The sequence below is a fragment of the Hemicordylus capensis genome, chromosome 3, assembly GCF_027244095.1.
Source record: "Hemicordylus capensis ecotype Gifberg chromosome 3, rHemCap1.1.pri, whole genome shotgun sequence".
NCBI lineage: Eukaryota > Metazoa > Chordata > Lepidosauria > Squamata > Cordylidae > Hemicordylus > Hemicordylus capensis.
Window position 1 is genome coordinate 299,363,970 of NC_069659.1, and position 22,138 is coordinate 299,386,107.

Genomic DNA, 22,138 nt, shown 5'->3' on the forward strand with positions numbered 1-22,138 from the left:
AAGTAGTCATATAAAGTAATACTTGTCTCAGTGTTGCTTTGCCAGGAAGGGAACCATGCTTATGAGCATACTCCTTAAGTCATTTCCACTTGAAACTGTAGTTTCTTCTGGTTGATGGCCGCCTATTGTTAATTAGTATTTTCCTTAGCAGCCAATTTTCCATGTGGTCATCCGCAGAGTCCTTGTGTCCAGATACTGGAATGCTCCACCGTCTCGCACCAGGAGATCTGGTCTTTGGGGAAATCTGTGTTAAATCCCCTTCAAGAGTTTGAGAAGCAGTGCAAACTGCTCTGGTGAGGCCACCATGGTGTCACTAAGATGCCTGCTGTCTCGTCCCAAATAATCTGTCCCAGTACACGGTTGATAAGTGGCTGAGGCAGAAATAGGTACAGGAGCCCTTTGTTCCATGAATGTTGGAACACATCTCCTAGTGACCTTCTTCTGACAGCACCATGCGAACAATATTTCAGACATTTTTTGTTGGCAGCAGTCGCAAACATGCCCACAGTCGGATGTCCCCATAAACCGAACACCCGTTTCAGATAGATGTAGTTGATCTCCCATTCGTGGTGTTGGTAGTGCCACATGGAGTGGCTGAAGTCGTCGGCCATTACATTGTCCACTCCCTGGATATGTATGGCCAGAGGGTAAATACTGTGACTCACGCACCAATCCCAAATCTGTAGACTCAAAGTACAAAGGGAATGAGAGACAGCCCCCGGCCCCATCGGTTGAGATATGCTATGGCTGTGGTGCTGCCAAGTTGGAACTGCTCCACCTTGTTGTGTAGCAGTGGCTCGAATGCCTTCAGTGCCATGAACACTGCCATTAATGCTAAGTGATTTATGTGCTCCATGTCATTCAGCTGCCGGCTCATATTCATCACCTGAATCCTCAAGTCATCCTGGAAAAGGGAGAGATAGATAATTCCTTGATATCCTTAGCTTGTGCCCTTCCCCTTTGCCGGTCTGGCTTCTTAGAAGCCATTTGCAGCCAGACCGGCAAAGGGGAAGGGCACGGCAGGGGAGTTCTCCCGCCGCCCCTTTGCAATGGGAGGGATTTTGCATTGCAAGAAGGGGTCTTCACGGCAGGGCAGGGGTCTTCACTTCACGGATCTTGGCACGCCACGGATCTTCACGTCATGGAGCGGCACGGAGCGGCACGGGTGGGTCTTCTTGGAACGGCGCGGGCCTTCTTGGGGGCGGCCGCCAGCCGAGCGGGACTTGGAAGGGGGCGGCAGGGAGCTATCCTGCCGCCCGAATACTCAAAGAAATACGGCACGGTTGTTGCGAGGGTTAACTAAAGCCCCCCCCGCCCTTAATTGAACCCCCCCTGCCCTTCCGAACCAAAACCACCCCGTGTCCGGACCAGTCTGGAGGCCTTTAGAATGGCCTCTGAACCGGTCCGTGCACATGCCTATCCGGTCATCCTCTCTGTCCACCAACACCTGGACAATTGCTTTCTTTTTCAACAGTACCTGCACTTTCTCCAGCAATACTGGGGTTGCTCTTGTGCATTTCACACCCGAGAACGGAGGCATGCTCTTGAACTCTATAGAGTAACCAGTCTTGTTAATTCTGAGCACCCACTGGTCTGATGTTATGTGGTGCCATGCCTGGGCATGGCTTGCCAACATGATGGAACTGTTGGCAACTACCAGGCAGGTTTTGTGTGCCCTGGCAGGTGATTGTTGTAGTTGTTTCTCTGTGTGCGGTGGACAGTTGAGCAGATCAAAGAGTCTACTTGTTTTGGTCCTTAGCAGCCCTGGTGTTCTGGCCCTTAGGTTGCTGTCCAAAACCCTATTTCTCTGAGAAGGTCTGTACTGATGCCAGAAATCCTTCCGTTCTTGTTGTCTGTAATTGGGCTTTTGTTTCCCATATGGACGATTATGTGATGCTGCATAAAATGCAGAGGTTATGGACATAAAGGTTTTCGCAGTATATTTTGACTTCTTAAAGTAACTCCATAGTGAAGTCTGTGTTCTCACTGAACAAGCCCTCTCCATCATAGGCTAAGTTCTCTACCTGATCACGCATATCCTGTTGTAGGTTTGTGGACCTCAACCATGCATGTCAGCGCATTGTCACTGCCGTCACCATGGCCCGTGATTCCGTCTTGGCTAGATGTTTAAAAGTGCTGAGCACCTGTCTAGTGATTGCTGTTGTCATCTCATAGACTTCAGCAAATTTGTCTTGAAATTCCTCTGGGCTCATTGCAGTAGAATCTTGGAGTAATGCATCCCACAGTTAATGATTATATCTGGCCATACAAGCCGCATAGTTGGCTGTTCTAATAGCCAAGCTAGAGGTGGAATATATCTTTCTACCCATAACATCCATCTTTCTACCATCTTTATCAGAAGGCATTGAATGGCGTCAGCCCGACTTAGAGGTGGATGCACAATCGGAGTTTGGTATCAGGTGTCGTAAGAGGTATGTATTATCCTCTTCTTGTATCCTATATAAACTTTCTAGATGCTTCGAAGTCAGTGTGGAGGTCTGTAGGACATCCCATGCAGACTCTGCTGCTTTACTAATCACAGGCTTTTGGAGGCTGCCATCGTGTTATAAACTGGGTCCTTTAAGTCAGCCTCTGGTTGCTTTATTTCCAAGCACAATTCTTCTGCCATCTCCCTTATCTGGGCATGGTAAGCCTTTAGCTCTTCAGAAGGCGAAGTTGATGTTTTTGGTGGCACATCCAGTGGCAGATTTGGATCAGAAGGATGGCTTGCCCCATCTGAGTCTGGCTCCATGGATTCAGATGAATAACCATCTCCGCCACTTTCTATTGATGGCACAATTGGAGGCACCTTTTTTTCATTTCTTTTTTGGCAATGACAGATGCCTTAGCATATTTACAGCTGACCTTGCTGGTGCCACCAGAGTTTCTGGTGGTATTCGCAGTGGTGCAGGAGGTTCCAGTATCACCAGGTGATGTGCTACCTCAGTCGTCTGGCAAGCGGTAGACACAGTGGTAGTGCTGGTCAACATTTGCTGTACACCTACTTGACTCCCAGTGGCCACTAACAGCGGCCATAGCAATTCATGCTGTGTTTTCCATATTTGGAATTTCGCATATTCTTCGGGCAACACATCCGTTGGAGTGTGGTGAAAACCACATGAATGTGTGATTGGTCTGTGTCCTTGTTGATGCATGAGCCCCTGAGAGCTCACATACCGTATGCGTGACTTCCATGCTAGTACAGTGTGCATTGATGCTGGTGCTGGCACCAGTGATCAAGACAACAGTCCCAAAGATCTTGATACTGTTGGCTCTGGTACTCGCAATGTCGACCTTAAGCGAATAGGAATTGTCGAAGCAATCTTAACAATGCGCACAAGCGACATTGATGGTGTTTTAGGTAAGGCAGTGGAAACTCCTCAGCATCCTGCTCAATGTCAAGTCCACTACTTAAGAATCCATGGAAAGTTGACCCCGATGGGGTACTATTTGAAGAATCCAGCATAGCTAGTAAGGTGGTCACAGTGTTTGGAGCCAAAGAAACATCATCATCTTGAAGATGCTCAGTAGAGAAGTCAATGTAGTTCCCTCTCCATAGGCTGCTGATGCAAGGGAGTCTTCAGTGACTGTACCGGCGTTTGAGCTGGAGTTAGCTGCAAGACCCTCTTAGGTGAAGCCAAGTCCTTTGAGACAGATGTCAACATTGAAGTCGGCTCCGACAGAGAAGTTGATGTCGAAGTCAAAATCATGTCCATGCTCCAAGCAGTCGGTACTGATGTTGACATCGAGCCTGTGTTCTGTAGAACAGCCCCTGTCGAGTCCGTGGTCGATATCGTGGTTGACATCGGAGGCAATGTTCTTGACATCGACCTCGAGGGTTGTTCTGACGACATCAACGAAGCTGTTGCCGATCTTGAAGGCGGGCTGTAGCCTTGTAGAGATGTTGGAGAAGGTGCACTGCCCTTAATTTCTGACATAGAGTGTTGTTTTTTTCTTGGAGGAGAATCAATTTTCTCATTTGAGGAGCGCCTCCTCTTCTTGTCTTTCTGCCCATGTGTCTACTTCGAGACCTCTTTCGGTATCTTGAAAAGGGGCTCCATATTCCTAGCAGAAGTTTTAGACTGCATTTTTGCATATCACTGTGTACTCGATGTTGATTTCGACATCACGCTCAATCTTGACCCCAATGTTGAGGGGCAATTTGGCCTCGGTGTCAGATGACATAGTGCGTCATCGTAAAGCACTTCACGGAGTCTTAGCACCTCATTTTTAAGCGTTTGTTTTGAAAACGAGCAGCATATCTCGCACTTTGTTGGATTGTGCTGCTCTCCTAAACATCGCAAACATGAGTCGTGGTCGACTCATGGCAATTTTGCGTGACACTCCACACATCATTTGAACTTTTTTTGGTCTTCATCACCGTTAAAGGCATGCCCCTGAGCATCAGTAACAAGTCCGATTAAGCCAGAACCAGTCCGTTATCTGTTAGAAGTATCCAAAAGCAGACCAAGTCAAATAGGAGAAACAAAACTAATATTTTATCTTTTATTTCCAGTCAAATGAATCTGATTGAACCGAGGAGCCAGCAACGAGGTGTTGACGTTTTGGTGGTCAAAAAGAAACTGAGAAAATGGTGCCCCCAACAGCCAACTTCAACGAAAGAACGAAGCACGTGCGAGGCAGAGTGGGCATCACGAGGAGCTAGTCAATCTACCTGCGAGGTCCCTGCGCAGGTGCAGAACCCATTCCTTAGGAATGCAACGGATCACGATCCAGATCCATAGTGCTCCTCAGGCATCCAAATACACATCCAGAAATTCTGATGATAATTTCTGGTAACATTCTTAAAGCTAACATGGCACTGAAAAACAACATGACATGTTATCTGAGGTACCTAGAAGAATGTGTTTCAGATGAGCACTTGCATGTGTGCTGAAAAACAAAGAAAAGAAATAAAGAAAACAAAAACAAACAAAAAGACACACAAACCCGAACTCCGCAATAACAACAGGCTTTTGTGGAGCAAATGAATTCCTGAACCTGTCCTAAGTCCTGATGAAATTAATGGGTCTTAACATGTATTCAAGCACTTAACACACCGCTGATTTCAGTGCCGGCCTGATGTCAGTAGTGGCAGCTGGTGTGGGCGGCGTTGGGTTGGGGGGGGCAGTGGGAGGCACTTTTACGTCTCCCGGCTTAAAGTAAACTAGGTACTTACCTCCCATACTGCCACACCTGAAAGCTCTTACCATCAGCAGCGCATTGCTCAGCACCTGCTGGGGCGGAGGATAGACTCCGCCACTCAGCTGGCCTCCGCACATATGTGGAAGCCATTTGCTAGCCACGCAAATGGCCTCTGCCAGTTGAGTGGTGAAGCTGATCCTCTGCCACAGTGAGTGCTTGGCTTTCATGTGTGGCGGTAGGGCAGATAAGCACTTACTAATTTAGACTTAAAGGTGCATCCCACCCCCCACCAGCAGTGTCCACACCAGCCGCCACTGGATGTCACTACACCACATCCCTGGGTAGTTGCTGAGATCCCAGCACTGATGCCAGGCCTTGTGAACCCCCTTTAAAAGAAATGTTTTTCTCAGGGCCTCAGCCCCCTTTAAGATATATAGGCCACACTTGCTGAGGGTTTCCTCAAACCTGGAGCCATCCCTGTTGCAGTGAGATATTTTATTAATTTTAGCCTACTTTCTAGTAGGCTTATGAGATCACCTGGCATTCTGTGTGTGTGTCCATGTGTGTGTGTCCATCCGTGTGTCCCCCCTAGCAACTTCACAAAGCTTGGACTAATATGAACCAAATCAGGTACAGTTGTAGGGACACCTAGGGACACCGCAATGGCATTGTTTGTGATGCTGTCATGCACCCTGATCCAAGATGGTGGATGTATAAATGTTTGAGGTGCAAGTGGAATAACTTGTGAACTGCTTAACCAATTTGAACCAAATTTGCTACAGCTGTAGGGACACATAGGGATGCCCAAATGGCGTGGTGTGTGATGATGTCATCCACTACAATTCAAGATGGCGGCCACGTGAAAATCTAAGGTGCAAGTCGGCTAATTTGAGGACTGGCTAACCAATTTAAACCAAATTAGGTACAGTTGCAGTGAGTGACACACAGGGACACCTTAACTGCACAGTTTGTGATGATGCCATCCACACCAATTCAAGATGATGGATGGGTAAACTTTGGATGCTTAAGTGGGCTCACTTGTGAAGCTCTAAACCGATTTGAACCACATTTGCTGCACATAGGGACACCTCAATGGCGTAGTTTATGATGATGTCATACACCCCAATTCAAGATGGCAGACACATAAACTTTTGAGGCACAAGTGGGCTAACTTGTAAACCGCTTAACTGATTTGAACCAAATTTGGTACAGCTGTAGGGACACATTGGGATGCCCCAATGGTGTAGTTTGTGATGATGTCATCCAGCCCAATCCAAGATGGTGGACGTGTGAACCTTTGAGGTGCAAGTGTACTAACTTGAGGACTGTCTAACTGATTTGAACCAAATTTGGTACAGTTGTAGTGAGTGACACACAGGGACACCTCAGTGGTGTAGTTTGTAATGATATCATCCACCCCGATCCAAGATGGCAGACTCATGAACATTTGAGGTGCAAGAGATATAACTTGTGGACAGAGGCGTATCAAGGGAAAATAGCGCCTAGGGCAAGCACTGAAATAATATTTTGTTCTCAGCGGCCATTTTGTTAATTTTAAAAATTGGCGCCCCCCCTCAAGTGGCACACGGGGCATTTGCCCTGCCTGCCCCACCCTAGATACGCCCCTGCTTGTGGACCTCGATTTGACCCACATTTAGTCCAGTAGTAGAGACAGTGAAAAGAAAGTATTATTATTAATAATAATACTTTATTATTAATTTATTATTATTATTATCTATACTGCCCTTCCAAAAATGGCTCAGGGCGGTTTACACAGATAAATAATAAATAAATAAGATAAGATGGCTCCCTGTCCCCAAAGAGTTCACAGTCTAAAAAGAAACATAAGATAAGACACCAGCAACAGTCACTGGAGGTACTGTGCTGGGGGTGGATAGAGCCAGTTACTCTCCCCTGCTAAATAAAGAGAATCAACACATTAGAAGGTGCCTCTTTGCCAAGTTAGCAGGGGTTATGTCTCTAGTTCTTACTAGAACAACTTACTACATTTATATTCTGTTCTTCCTCTGAGGAGTCCAGAAAGGTGTACATGGTACATTTATCCTCACAACAACCCTGTGAAGTAGGTTAGGCTGAGAGATAAGTGACTGGCCCAGAATCACCTAGTGACTTGCATGGCCAAGGGGTGTTTAAAATCAGATCTCCCTGGTCCTAATTCAACTCTCTGACCACTACACCAATCCTCTTTTTTCAATGAGATTTAACTTCCAAGTAAGTGTCCATAAGATTTCAGCCTTATGAGCATCCAGCTGCCTCAGGACTGCTGCCGCTGTACAAAATAATTGAACCAGGATTCCAGAGATGGTGGATATTCTTATGAAGATCTCAAAACATGACAGAATTTTAAGCTTTAAAAAAACCAATAACCTGAAATTTAGACAGAATTTTTTAAAAAACCCTCGCAAAGGTGTGAGAACAAGAATTCCCTGCTTGACAGAGCGACAATCCTCTCTGATCAGAGAGGATTCTGGCCTTATAGGACACAGATGGGAGCATAAAATGTAGCCTGGAAAAGGCAAGTCCCTTTCCCCCATAACCTCTCTGTGCTCATCATAGGAAGCCAGCCAGGCAGACTGCATGGTCCCACGCTGGTTCCCATCTGTCATAAGAATCAGCAGGGACTAACATGGACTGAAGAACTCAGTATGCCGAGCTGTGGTGAGCTGTACGGAGGTGACCTTATTAGTCAGAAAACAGCTGTGTTCAATGAAGCTACAAAGATGGGTTCCCAAAAACCACAACTCCACAATGTCTTAACTTCAATAACCTGCCTTATGCTTTCCAGGCCATCATGGGGGCAGCACTTTTAAAAACATTTTTTTGGAAGGAACAGTGAAAACAGCTGACAGAGATGTCCTTACCCTCTCTCTCTGAGTGTCTCGCAGCTCCTGAAGGAAGTCCCTCAAAGCATCTCGGACTACTTCTGGGTCAATTTCACTTGTGGCTTGCTCGCCTCTGAGAGGAGAAGGGTGGTTAAATGGGGAACGAGAGCGGCTCCTCTCAGGAGACCCAGTGCGGGAGGCAGGTGTTTGTCGGCCACTGGTTCCTATGGGAATAGACATTCTTTAGGTTGAATCAGCTCTGAATCAGGACTGGGAAATGATAACAGCAGGTCAGCAATACCAAGACAATCCTGTCTCACAATCCTGACAAACCTGCTCATAGTAACTTCTGGGCCCATGGTAAGCAAGTTGTGTGTACAGACACTGCCACAGGCAGGATTTGGTTTTGAACAGCATTCAGTTAATATGGAAAATAGAACCCAGAGCACATCAATAGCAATAGCAATAGCAATAGCACTTACATTTATATACCGCTCTATAGCCGAAGCTCTCTAAGCGGTTTACAATGATTTAGCATATTGCCCCCAACATTCTGGGTACTCATTTTACTGACCTCGGAAGGATGGAAGGCTGAGTCAACCTTGAGCCCCTGGTCAGGATCGAACTTGTAAACTTCTGGTTACAGGGCGGCAGTTTTACCACTGCGCCACCAGGGGCTCACATCAGTGACTCTACAAAGGTCATCCAGCCAAACAGTAAGGCTATTCTCACAACTGAGCAGGCAGGCGGAGTGGGTGCGGGGTGGGGAAAGGCAGGGATGGACCTACTTTCCCCACAGACAATGTTTGATTTGCCTTTGGGCATGCTGCCATGCACCCACATGAGCCATGCTGCTCCTGGCAGGGCGGATCACTGGAGGTTGGGACAAGACCAGCCTCAAGGAATCCCAAAATGCACCACACAATGAGCGTGGCACATTGGGAGGTTCCCCCAGGAATCTCCCAATCGTGTGTAAGCAGCCCAAGGATACACATGACCCTGGCGCAAGGGGTTAAGGGCACCCTTGCGCCCTTAACCTTTGCTAAAGGCCAGGGTTAAAAGTCAGGCTACCGGCAAGGGCAGCATTGGGATCAGGCTTGATCATGGCAGTGCACGCAGGCAGCCAAACCGAGACTGGACTGCCCTAGCCTGGGTTTGGCTGCTCACGTGTATAGCCTTATTGTCTGGTTTAGATGGGAACTGGCTCTTCATCATCTCAAACAGGTATTTTCCAACTCTGTTACCCAAGATCCTTTTTACTGGAGAACTCAGGGATTGAACCTGAGACCTTCTGTATGCAAAACATTTGCCCTACCACTGGAAGGCTTGCTTCTGTGGATTGGATGGGCATTTCTACCACCAGCCAGGTCCTAAGTCTATCTGCAGCTTCCCCTGCCCCCACCATCTGGAGAAAAGAGCCTGGAACTTGGATTGTATCACAAACTACCAAGGGCCAGCAGACAGTGCCCCTCACATACCAAAATGTACCTAGGCTAGGTTCACATAACCACAAGAATCCCGATTAAAAGGCTAATCAGGTTCAGTGAGCCCCGTGCAGCTGATTGTGAGAACCAATAATTAATCAGGGCAATCCTCGTCAAGCCACTCCAGTTAACCAGTATAGATAACCAGGACTGAATACAGGTTATTGCCCTGAAATTCTGGGTTCTCACAATCAGCTCTACTCTGGTAGTGCCACATCATTTTAACTACTGAAAGATTCCCCACCTTCAGCATTGCTACTTGTCACAATTGTATCAACACCAATGTCTTAGCTATGGATAAGTCTCCTGAGACTATTCCTCAGGGTAAAGCTTGGCCCAAAGCAGTATGAAGAGCATCCTAGCAAGGAACCTGCTGACCTTTGGTGGGGGAGCAGGATCTTTGTGGCGATGGACTCCGGCTGCCAAGCCCAAGAGTACGGCGCAGAGCAGAATGCAATGCCACCAGCTTCAACTCAACCTCCCTCTTGGCGGCCTCGGCTTTGGCTAGCTCTATTTCCAAGCCATGTGCACGGCCTTCACAGGCGCTGAGGCGCAGCTGGAGGCTCTCGCCTGCCCTATGGGCCTCCTGCAGCTTCATCTCCAGGTTATGGAGATCATCCTTCAGTTTCTTCTCCTTGCCGCGGCTCTCCGCAAGGCTCTGTGTGAGATCCTGCTCCCGAAGCCGGGCTTCTGCTTCCATGGCAGACAGCTTCTTCTGCAAGCTCAACGCCTGAATGAGAAGGTCACAGAATAATAGAATCTTAAGAGGTCGTCTAGTCGAACCCTCTGCTCAGTGCAGGAATGAGCTACAGCATCCCTGACAGTCAGCCGTCTGCTTGAAAACCTCCAGTGAAGGAGAGCCTATTGCTGCACTGGGCAAACTGTTCCCCTCTTGAACAACTAATGTCTAGCCTGAGTCTGCTTCCTTGTAATTTTGACGTCAGGTTCTAGACAAAACCAATTGATTCATTACCTCAGGAGAAACAGAGAACAGGCCTGTTCCTTCTGTTACGTGGCAGCCTTTCAAATATTTGAAGATGGCATTCTGTGATGGTGCACAGGAGTGTGGAGTACCTCTCTCTGCATCAATAAAAGAAAACCTGGTTTGGGCTTCAAAGGAATGACCAGGGTGCTTTCCAGACTAGATCCTACAACGGGGTCAGGATGCATCTCAGAAGTGTGCTTCCACACTTCCCGCATCGTGACATTGCAGTCCCTACACGGACAGCAGGGTACTGTTCACATTTGCAATACCTTCTTTCGAATTTAATCGCTACAATATAGAGCTAGGACGTCGTATATCCGGCGTGAAAAAGTTGCTTTTTTAACTGGTTGTTAGTTGCTGCGAGAGTGCTCCCCCTGCAGTTAACATTTCAGATGTGACTTGCCCAAACGGAGGCATTTTGCTGCTGATGAGCAGCTAGTCTGGAAAGCGCCCAGGTGTATTATATGTGCATGTCTGCAGGCATGTGCTTGTAGATGTCTGGCTAAAGACGCACATACAAGGTGGCAGGAGAACCACAGCTGGATCTTCCAGGTTTTTAAAATGGCAAATAAAAACTTCCTTAGTCTTCTACTCTCTAGGCCACTAAACTACAACTCCCATCATTCCCAGCTACAGTTTATTATGGCTGGGGGTGATGGAAGTTGTAGTTCAGCAGCATCTGGAGTAACCCTGGTTGGGAAGCACTGCTCTAGGCTAAACATACTCAGCTCCTTCCACTGTTCCTCTTGGGACTGGGCTCCACCATCTTTGTTCTCTTCTGATCCTTTCCAGTTTATCAATACCTTTCTCAAAACATGGTGCCCAGAATTGGACACAATATTGCAAGTGATGTCTGACTAGTGCAGAACAGGGTGGGATAAGGAATTATTACTTATTGTGATCTGGACACTATGCCTCTATAGCTCAAGACTGCATTAGCTGTGTGTATGTTTGTGTGTGTGTGTGTGTCTGTACATCATGTGCACTGCCCTTGTGGTAAGGGGGAATATCCCTACATCTATGCTTGTATGCTTGCACTCAAAGATCCATAACTACACTTATCCATTTATGACCACCCACCTGCTCTTATTCTACTGCACACTTAGGGGCAAACTATACAAAATGGTAGGAGATACATGAATATTTTTTTTAATGGCAAATGCAGCTTTGGGGGCAAAAATGATTCTAATTGAGACCTTGGCATGGCAAGTCTCTAGTTCCCGCCCCCGCTAAATTGCATCTCCATTAAAGTTACTGTTTGCCCCACAGGGCAAAAAGAAGCATGGGGGAAAGTGAAGCAGGGGGAAAGAGCCAACTCTCCTCCTTCAGCCCCACTCTTCCCGATTGCCATTTTTAAAACCTGGGAGATCCAGCTGTGGTTCTCCAGCCACCTTGTATATGTGTGACTTAGCCAGACATCAGCAAGCACATGCCTGCAGACATGCACATATAATACACCTGGTCATTCCCTTGGAGCCCAAACCAGGTATTCTTTTATTGATGCAGAGAGAGAAACTACACACTGCTGTGCACAAAAGTGTCTGCTGAATATGTATACAGTGCCCTGCACATGCTTTGCACTACATAAATGTTGACAGTAAGAGAACATTAGCACCCTTATGTATATACAATATCCACACCACCACGCATCTGTCTCCATCGTCTCCTCTCACCAATTACTGCCATGCCCATCTCTCCCCACTTACTCTGCATTTCTTTCCCCATCTTTACCCCTCGCTGCCTGCCCCAGCATTACCTCCTTTTGAGCAGCCTCTCTGCCAGTCTCCAACCCGGAGATCCTCTGCTGCAGTTCTAGGGCCTCTTTGCCACGCTGCTCTTCTTGCTGCTCTTCTTGCTGCAACTGATGCTGCAGTTCGCGGACTTCTTGGGCGCTCTTACTGTTCTCACTCTCCAGGGCCTTCACCTGCAAAAGCATGGTTGAAACCTGGGATAGTCTCCAGTGGACAGCCTATATACTAAGGAACCCGATTGACATGCACATCCTGTTTCTGTTAAAAACCTGCTACTGGCACAATGGGAAGCTGCTGGACTTGCCCCATCAAAGTATTAGCACCGAGTGATTGACCATGGGCCTTTTTTGCTCCTCTCCTTGCTGGCTGGCTGCCGCCATTTCACCCACCTTCACAAAACTCCTAGTGTAGTGTAAGCATTGTCTTAGGGCACTGTAGATAAAATGGTAGCCCCCACAGGCAGCTGCCATTCCCCCCCTCCCCAATGCCCTCGAATATTGCTATGCCAGGGACATTGTGGAGGAAAAAAGGTAGCTGCCAGCAAAATTTGCAGCTGGGTCCTATCCCAAGAGGAGGTGTCGGTGGTAGGCCCTGCCAGGATGCTGGGCCCCAGCAGCTACCCAAAGGTGCACAAGCCAAATACCAGGCTGGCTAAACTAGATAGACCAATAGTCTGACTCAGTTTTGTATACTTGTTCTTACCCTTAGTCGGATTTTCTTCTAGCAGAAAGCTACCAGATTCTACAATTAAAAGACTCAGATTCCTGGATGGCTTTAAAAGGGGCTTAGACAAATTAATGGAGGACAGGTCTATCAATGGCTGCAAATCTTGATGGCTATAGACCACCTCAAGCTGCAGAGGCAGGATGCCTCTCAATACCTGTTGCAGAGGAGCAACAGCTGGAGAGAGGGCATACCCTCACCTCTTGCCTGTGGGCTTCCCGGAGGCATCTGATGGGCCACTGTGTGAAACAGGATACTGGACCAGATAGGCCTTGGGCCTGATCCAGCAGGGCTGTTCTTATGTCCTTATTCTGCATATTTGCCGCAAACACAATAAACCATGCACACAGAATCACTGATTAAAGGTACCAGATTTGAGAGCTTTGATAGAGGAAAGCAGCACTGAGAATCTGAGGGGAAGGAGAGGTTGAGGCATTCAAGAAAGGAGGCATGAAAGCAAGGGTGCACAGCTCCAGCCTGCAACTCCCATCATCCCCAGCCACAGTGGCCATGAGTCAGGATCATGAGAGTTCCAGTCCTACAAAGAACTGAAGTTATGCAGCCCTGCATTAAGGACGAGAATTATGATGGAGGAACAAGAATTGCAGGGGCAAATTAAACAAACCAGAAAGACATTTGGGATGCCACAGCTTCTGCCACAGCTCACTCTGTTCAGATACCACAGAGTCAAGAGTCATCTGCAACAGCAGCTGGTGACTTTTAAAAACCCTCATCTTGGGTGATTACAAGGGTCTCCTACTCTAACTGTTATATTCTTGGAGTTGAGCTGAGCATTGAGAGATGGAATGCTGCTGGGATCTGGGATGTAGCTACCTGTCTCCGCAGCTCCTGTAGCTCCCTTCGGGCTTCCATGCGAGACCTTTCCACTTCCCGTAGGTTTGTTCGGAGCTCTCCCATCTCTCTCTCAAGTGCTGTTTTTGCTTCTTCCAGGACTGCAATCTTCTGCTCCTTCTCCTCTTTGAATCTCTGCAGGCTAGAATAGATGTGTACACTGATATGGCTTATTTGTGATAGGATCTAAAAATGCAGTGAGTTGGCATGAACTGCAGCAGCCGCCGCATACGGGGGACTTTCTGCCTTCATCCTGTTGCAGTGCCATGTCTACTTACCTGAGCCTCTCATTCTCTGCTTTCCTGATGGCTGCTCTGAGATCTGTGTTGGATTTCTGTAGTGCTTCCTTTTCCCTTCTTTCGTCTGCCGCAGCCCTACGGTTTTCCAGCAGCTCCTTCTGTAGGTGATCACGGGCCTCTTCAGTCTCCTGAAGCCTGTGGTGAAGCTCAACCAGCTCTTTGCGAACTCCTGCGTGGGTATCCTCTGCCAGCCGCAGTTGTGCCTTTAGCTGTTCTGCCTTTAAGAGAAAGACACACACGGCTGAGCTAGAACCCCTACATTCGCATAACAGTTTTCAGAAGTAAGTCAAATGAATTCTCTGAGACTTACTCCTTAGTTGATGCATTTAGGACTTCAGGATTAGAGATGCACTATGAAAATGATGCTGGTGCTGCCATAGAGAATGGGACACAATACAGTAATTACTCCACTTTTATGAAGGTGCAACCCAGGTCTGATGACTAGAAAAGTCACCCAATTAAAGAAATCTTAAATTGATTAATTGATCCATTAATTGATTCAGTCTGCATAAATTTGGCTATGAAAAAATAGTTCTAAAGGGAAAAGGCACCCTTTTCGTTTATAGATGATGCACATGTCAGACAATTTATATTTATTTTTACATTTATATTCCGCTCTTCCTCCAAAGAGCCCAGAGAGGTATACATGGTTATGTGTATCCTCACAACAACCCTGTGAAGTAGGTTAGGCTGAGAAGTGACTGGCCCAGAGTCACCCAGTGAGTTTCATGGCTGAGTGGGGATTTGAACTCAGGTCTCCCAGGTCCTAGTCCAACACTTTAACCACTACACCACACTGGCTTATAGCTCAGAGATAATCTTAGAAAAGGCTTTCCCTCTTCTCTTTCACAAAGGAGGAAATGCCTCTTCTAAGATGGCACCCGCTATCTGCATTTTTAATAGATACTTGTATGTTCTTTTTGCATTAAAAAGAACTATCTGCTCTTGAATTAATTGTGGGACACCTTTTCAGTTAATCAAAAAGTTTTAAATCATTTAATCTGTTTACATCAGTGATCTTCACTATTTTTCAAGTGGGAGCCACTTTGGCAAAAAACATTCAATATGAGAGCCATTTCCCTCTGTGCTGACCTCCACACAGTACTGAACTTTTCTCAGTGTTAAGAGGGCCCTTTAAGAGAGACACAGCCCTCTCTTAAAAGCTCTAGGAGGAAAGCACTGAGAAGGACTACACTTCCCAGCACTCTGTGCACATTCCAAAATGGTGTAGGAGGGAATAGGGATCCATTTCTCTTAAAGGAGCCCCCGCCCCCAGACCTGTGCCCACAGAGAGAATGCTCATCTCCACGTTGTGCTAGTGGGACTATGCAGAGCTTTGACCAAAGCTTCATACAGGCCCAATAAACAATTAGTCAGAGAGCTGCACTTAGGGTTGATGGGGGCTACCACTAGCCTCTGAGTCTTAGAATAAAGAATACTGGTCTACATATTGCAGCTCTAATGATTATTAAACCCTTTGTGAAGGCAAATGAGCTATTCAGTTTCTTTGATAAGACACTGGACTTGAAGTTAAAATGACACTATCATTCTAATGCATATCTAGTCTCTGGTAGTTAAAGGAAACATGGAAAAACTCAAGCAGAAGAGCCTGGAACTGGTGAGATTGTCCTTTCAGCCTTCATATTGGCGTCTTTCATGGGGTCCCCACCTTTGCTAACTTGGCAAAGAGGCACCTTTTAATGTGGTGATTCTCTTTATTTAGCAGCGGGAGAGTAACTGGCCCTATTCACCCCCAGCACAGTACCTCCAGTGACTGTTGCTGGTGTCTATCTTATGTTTCTTTTTAGAATGTGAGCCCTTTGGGGACAGGGAGCCATCTTATTTATTTGTTATTTCTCTGTGTAAACTGTCCTGAGCCATTTTTGGAAGGGCAGTATAGAAATTGAATCAATCAATCAATCAATCAGTCTGGAAGTAATGATATGCTATTACAAGTCTAGTCCAACTAGAAGAGGTTATTTTAAAAGAAGGTACCAAATTTGGAAAGAGAAGCATCCAGATACAGAAATAACAGAACAAAGGCTAGACGACCAGAGAAGATTCATAATAAGAAATAAGTACTCACAGAAGTTGAGCTGGAAGAACTGCAAAGAGTAACACAGGCTCAAGACATGGAAGAAGAATTACCACCAACTGAAGCAGTTGCTCAGGCGCAGGTGGAAGAGGTGTTGGAAATAGAGGATGCCACTGTTGCTGAACTGTTACAAAATCAAAACCAGGCAACCTCCCCTTCGCCTTCACCTCAAAAACCCCAATGCCGTTTAACAGAAAAGCAACAAGAACTAAAGCAAAAAACAACTGAGCACATGAACCAAACAACTACCAGGGTTCGACTTCCAGCTGTAAAAAAAAAGTGCCAAAAAACAACTTGCTCAGGCATTAAAAGATATAAATGCTGCACTTGCAGAAATAACAACCAATAATTTGCAAGAAACAAACCAACTAATGTACAGTGCAGCAACAATAACAACACAAGAGCTCGGATATAAGATCAGTGGACCTGTAAAAAAAGCAAGTCGTACATCACTTAAATGGAAGTTTAGATTAGAAAATAAAATTGCCAGGCTCAGATCAGATGCTAGAAAATTGAAAGATATGAAAGACAAGAAGCTGAAGAATGAAAACACCAAACAGTATCTGATCCAAAAATACCACCTAGATTCAAGGAAAATTAGAGAAATCCTGGAAATAGTAAAGCAGCAAATAACAGCAGTGTCAAAGAAGATTAGCAGATACAAAGCCAGAATTACCCAACACAGGCAGAATCTCCAATTCCAGTCAAATCAGAGACGTTTCTACCAAAGCATAGAAGGAGAAACTGCAAGGAACCCAGAAATACCAAATAAAGAAGAAACAGTGCAATTCTGAGGGAAATTATGGGACAATCCAATAGATTATTAAAAAAAAGCAGGCTGGGTGAAAGAGGTCGAAAAATGTAACCAACAAATGCAAGATCTAATAATAGCACCAGAATTAATAAGTGAAAGAGCAAAGAAAATTAAATATTGGACTGCACCAGGAGGCAATCAACTGCACGGGTTTTGGTTAAACACCTAACAAGCCTTCATAAACAACTATCAAAACAGTTCAATCACATTTTGCAAGGAGGTGATATTGAACAATGGCTAACAACTGGGAAAACTCATCTCATAATGAAAGACCCAGCAAAAGGTGCAGTTCCAAGTAATTATAGACCGATAACCTGCCTGCCAATCATGTTCAAATTATTAACTGGAATAATAGCAGATGAAGTGATGCAACACTTATTAACTAACAAACAGCTTCCAGTTGAACAGAAAGGAAATTGCCCGAACACCAGAGGCACAAAAGACCAGCTGCTGATTGACAAAATGATTTTAGAAAATTGCAAGAGAAGAAAAAGAAATCTAAGTGTTGCATGGATTGACTACAAGAAAGCCTTTGACTCATTGCCTCACACATGGATACTAAAATGTTTAGAAACAACTGGTGTCAGCAAAAAAATTCAGATATTTATTTAAAAAGTAATGAGCATGTGGAGTACACAGTTAACAATCAATGGCGAGACACTTGGACAGGTCAACATTAGAAGAGGTATTTTCCAAGGGGACTCACTATCCCCTCTGTTGTTTGTAATAGCCATGACCCCACTTTCACAAATACTAAACAAAACAGGCCTCGGATACCAAACATCTAAAACATCAAGTAAAATAAACCATCTGCTGTACATGGATGATCTAAAGTTGTATGGAAAGTCCCAGTCAGAAATCAAATCACTGCTAAACACTGCCCGTATATTCAGTAGCGATACAGCAATGGCGTTTGGACTAGACAAGTGTGCTGCATTAATAATGAACAGAGGAAAAATAACAAAAAGAGAAGGAATAGAATAGAAGCAACATCAAGAACCTGGAAGAGAAAGAACACTGCAAATACTTGGGCTTTCTTCAGGCTGATAACATCGCACACACTGAAGTTAAAAGAAAAATTGGAAGTGAATACATCAGGAGAGTTAGAAAAATCCTAAAGTCCAAACTCAATGGCGGGAACACCATACAAGCCGTAAACACCTGGGCTATACTTGTTATCAGATACACTGCAGGAATAATAGACTGGACCCAGGCAGAGCTAGAGACGCTAGATCATAAGACCAGCAAAATCATGACCATCAATCATGCTCTGCACCCCTGCAGTGATGTAGATAGGCTATACCTCTCTCGCAGCTCAGGTGGAAGAGGAATGCTGCAAGTCCATCAAACAGTAGAGGAGGAGAAAAGAGGCCTTAAAGAATATATAAAGGACAGTAAAGAAGATGCACTTAAAATGGTCAATAACAAGAAACTATTCAACACCAATGAAACAAAGCAGGCCTACACGAAAGAACAAGTCAAGAACCGAGTGAAAAAATGGAAAAATAAGCCACTACATGGTCAATATTTGCACAATATTAGTGGAAAATCAGACATCACCAAGACCTGGCAATGGCTTAAGAATAGCAACTTGAAGAAAGAAACAGAGGGTTTAATACTGGCTGCGCAAGAACAGGCACTAAGAACAAATGCAATAAGAGCAAAAGTAGAAAAATGAACAACAAACAGCAAGTGCTGCCTTTGTAAAGAAGCAGATGAAACAGTGGACCACCTAATCAGCTGTTGTAAAAAGATCGCACAGACTGACTAAAAACAAAGGGATGACAAGGTAGCAGGGATGATACACTGGAACATCTGCAAAAAATACAAGCTACCTGTAGCCAAACTTTGGTGGGACCATAAAGTTGAGAAAGTTGTAGAAAACTAAGATGCAAAAATATTATGGGACTTCCGACTACAAACAGACAAACATCTGCCACACAATACACCAGATATAACTGTAGTCAAGAAGAAAAACAAGTTAAAATAATCAACATAGCAATACCAGGGGATAGCAGAATAGAAGAAAAGGAAATAGAAAAAAATCACCAAATACAAAGATCTACAAATTGAAATTGAAAGGCTGTGGCAGAAAAAGACCAAAATAATCCCAGTGGTAACTGGCGCCCTGGGTGCAGTTCCAAAAGACCTTGAAGAGCACCTTAAAACCATAGGGGCCACAGAAATCACCATCAGCCAATTCCAAAAAGCAACTTTACTGGGAACAGCCTATATTCTGCGACGATATCTATAACAACAGCAACAACATTGACAATAAAATTCATCCATCCCAGGTTCTTGGGAAGGACCCGATGTCTGGATAAAACAAACCAGTCAATAACACCTGTCTGACTGTGTAAATAAGTAATAATAATAATAATAATAATAATAATAATAAAACTGAAACTTCAGGCTACAAGCAATAAGAGGTAATTGTAGACTAGTTGAGCTTGTTCCAGAATAAAACCAGAGCACAACCTGTGACATTATTATTCTATATTTATATATTTATTATTATTAATTTATTATACAGAATTTGTATTTAAACAAAACAAGCATTTATTTTAAACACAGGCATTTAGAAAGCACTGTCTTAATCAATTGTTCAGTGCTGGACAGGGAATGAATTTTAACCACAAAAGCAAATCAACTGAACAAATAGCAGTTTTGAGGGCAAGTAGGAGCTTTGGGGATAGCAATTTTCCATCGAAAGTGTTAGGAGGGGAAAGCATCAACCCTGTGCCCTCGAGTGCTAAAGTCCCAACCTGGATTGAGCCCCCATGTAGGGATGTGCCTGAACTGGTTAGGTGCCTCAAGTGCCGAACTGGTTTGGAAGTGCCGAACCGGTTCGGGTGCTGGCATTCGAACTGGTTCAGTGGGGCACGGGGCAGTTCCTTTAAAAAGCAGGTAAGCAGTACCTTTTCTGCTCCTCTGCTGCCCCACTGCTTTTCTGGGTGTGACGCTCGCTGTTCAAAAGACTGCACGCGGCTGCAGCGCTGCTCCCATGCGCACATGGCTGCCTCACATTCAGCTTTGGCCAAAGCTTCACACAGGACCAACAACAATTATTCAGAGAGCTGCACTTATGGTTGATGGGGGCCACATGCGCAGTGGCCATGTGTGTGCTGACGCCATGTGCAGGCTGCTGGGAGCAGCGCTGTGGCCATCTGTGGTGTTTTGAACAGTGGGTGTCACACCTGGAAAAGTGCTGGGGCAGTGGAGGAGCAGGTAAGGTCCTGCTTACCTGCTTTTAAAAGGAACCGACCCTTGCCCTGCCCACAGCTGCATGAACCATTCGTGCATATCCCTACCCCCATGGCTCTACTATGTTTAAAAAGAGAGTTGGTCAATCCTAAGCACATTATTTTAAGACATGCTTAATATAATATGTAGCTTGGCTCCCAGTTACAGATCTGTCATCCAAAGATACTTAATTAAATCCCTTTTGGTTCTGAAAGCAAAGTTAGCTTCTGAGTCATGATTGCAGCATGTCATTTCAAAATCCTGATTCTTAAATAGCAACACAAAGGTATTTTCAAATGGATATGAGGCCCACCATGTATATGTAACATTTTAGCTGGCAATTTGAGAAACTAGGCTCCTTCAGCTCATGTAATTTTGAGCTAATCAGAACTTGCACTGCATGGTCTGTGGGCACGTGATACAGCCACCTTGCTGAAGCTTAGTAGGTCTAGGTCCTGCCGGTGCCTGAATGGGAGATCACCTAAGAACGCCATATATGTCACCTTGCAGGGAGACAGCAAGGTTGGAGTGGGCCCTGGGAGAAAAGGTGAGGATGCTCCCCCATCTTCATCTCCCTGCCCCATCTTTGCTGCAGCAGAACTGTAAAGAGCAAAGAGCGAGCTGTTGCCCAGCCGGTGGGCCCCCCCTTCCTCGGGGGCCCAGGGATATTTGTCCCCCTGCCCCCACTCTTGTTCAGTTACAGCTATGTCTCTGCTACATTGAGTTACATCATCCAAGAAAGTTGGGTTTAAAATGTTATAATAAATAATAGCTCTTTCTCCCTCGGGGCCATGTAAGTACAAACATCGAATATCAGAGTTGATGGGATCTTGAGGATCTTCTAGTCCAACTTCCTGCTCTGTGCAGGAATCTGCTACAGCATCCCTGACAGGTGGTTATCCAGCTGCTGCTTGAAAACCTCCAGCAAAGGAGAACCCACCACTGCATGAGGCAGACTGTTCCACTGTCAAACAGCTCCTATGGTTAGGAAATTCTTCCTAATGTCTAGCTTAAATTTGCTGCATTCCAACTCATTGGCTCTAGAACTTCTCTCAGGAGCAAAGAAAACGCCTGCTCCTTCTTTTACGTGACAGCCCTTCAGCGTTTTGCTATCGTTATCTCCTCTTAGTATTTTCTTCTCCAGGTTAAACATATGTAGCTCCCTCAATCGTTCCTCATCGGACTTGGTTTCCAGACCCTTCACCATCTTGGCTGCTCGCCTCTGAACCCAGTTTATCAACACCCTTCCTAAAGTGCCACTGGAGCCAGCACTTAGAAAATCAGGCAAGGCCCCTTTAAGCAACAGTGTCTCCACTAGGTAAGGGGAAATGCCAGTTCGCTCTGCCTGGGCAGCAGCCATAAAACCCAGCAGTCTACTCCAAGCAGTTGCTGGAGCAACATCCTTTGTATGTTGCTAGAACCAGCTCTTGTGAGTTCCTGCCTGGAGCTAGCCAAGGTCCTGACTCCATTCCTCTCTGAGCTACCCAAGGTCTGCGACTTTGCAGGATCCCTGCCTTGATGAAGACCCTGCTTTGGCCTAGAACAGAATAGAATTAAATTCACACTTAGCTATGATGGCCAAGCTGCTCGGTACTTGGAGCCCTCCCTTGCTTTTCCCTACTGCCTTTGACACTCCCGCTGGCATAAAAGGTGACTGGACTACAGCAATCCATTTCCCACCATTTCACAGCCTGGAGAGGAGGCAGACAAGAAGAATCCACAGTGCAAAAGGGTAGGAGAAAGTAACATCTGATCCAAAGGATGTATCAGGTATGAATGATGGTGAGCTGCAGTGTAGCCAGAACTGCCAGAGAGGGCTAGGGATTTAGTCAGAGCAAACACATGCCCCCATCCGTGCCTAGCCACACAGGTACAAGCAAGCCTGCATTCAGTAATTTGTGTTA

At 45.7% G+C, this 22,138-nt stretch overlaps 1 protein-coding gene across 6 annotated transcripts in view; it reads right to left on the reverse strand.

Annotated features, from left to right (window-relative positions):
• CROCC2 (ciliary rootlet coiled-coil, rootletin family member 2) overlaps nt 1-22,138 on the reverse strand; it is a 140,858-nt gene that overhangs the window by 26,805 nt on the left and 91,915 nt on the right. For all 6 annotated transcript variants that reach the window (XM_053304340.1, XM_053304337.1, XM_053304338.1 and 3 more), the window contains 5 exons: nt 14,062-14,300; nt 13,766-13,925; nt 12,214-12,381; nt 9,851-10,202; nt 8,028-8,212 (listed from right to left, as the gene is read on the reverse strand). In XM_053304340.1, coding sequence (XP_053160315.1) covers nt 8,028-8,212; nt 9,851-10,202; nt 12,214-12,381; nt 13,766-13,925; nt 14,062-14,300 — 1,104 coding nt within the window. The remainder of the gene's footprint in view (nt 1-8,027; nt 8,213-9,850; nt 10,203-12,213; nt 12,382-13,765; nt 13,926-14,061; nt 14,301-22,138) is intronic.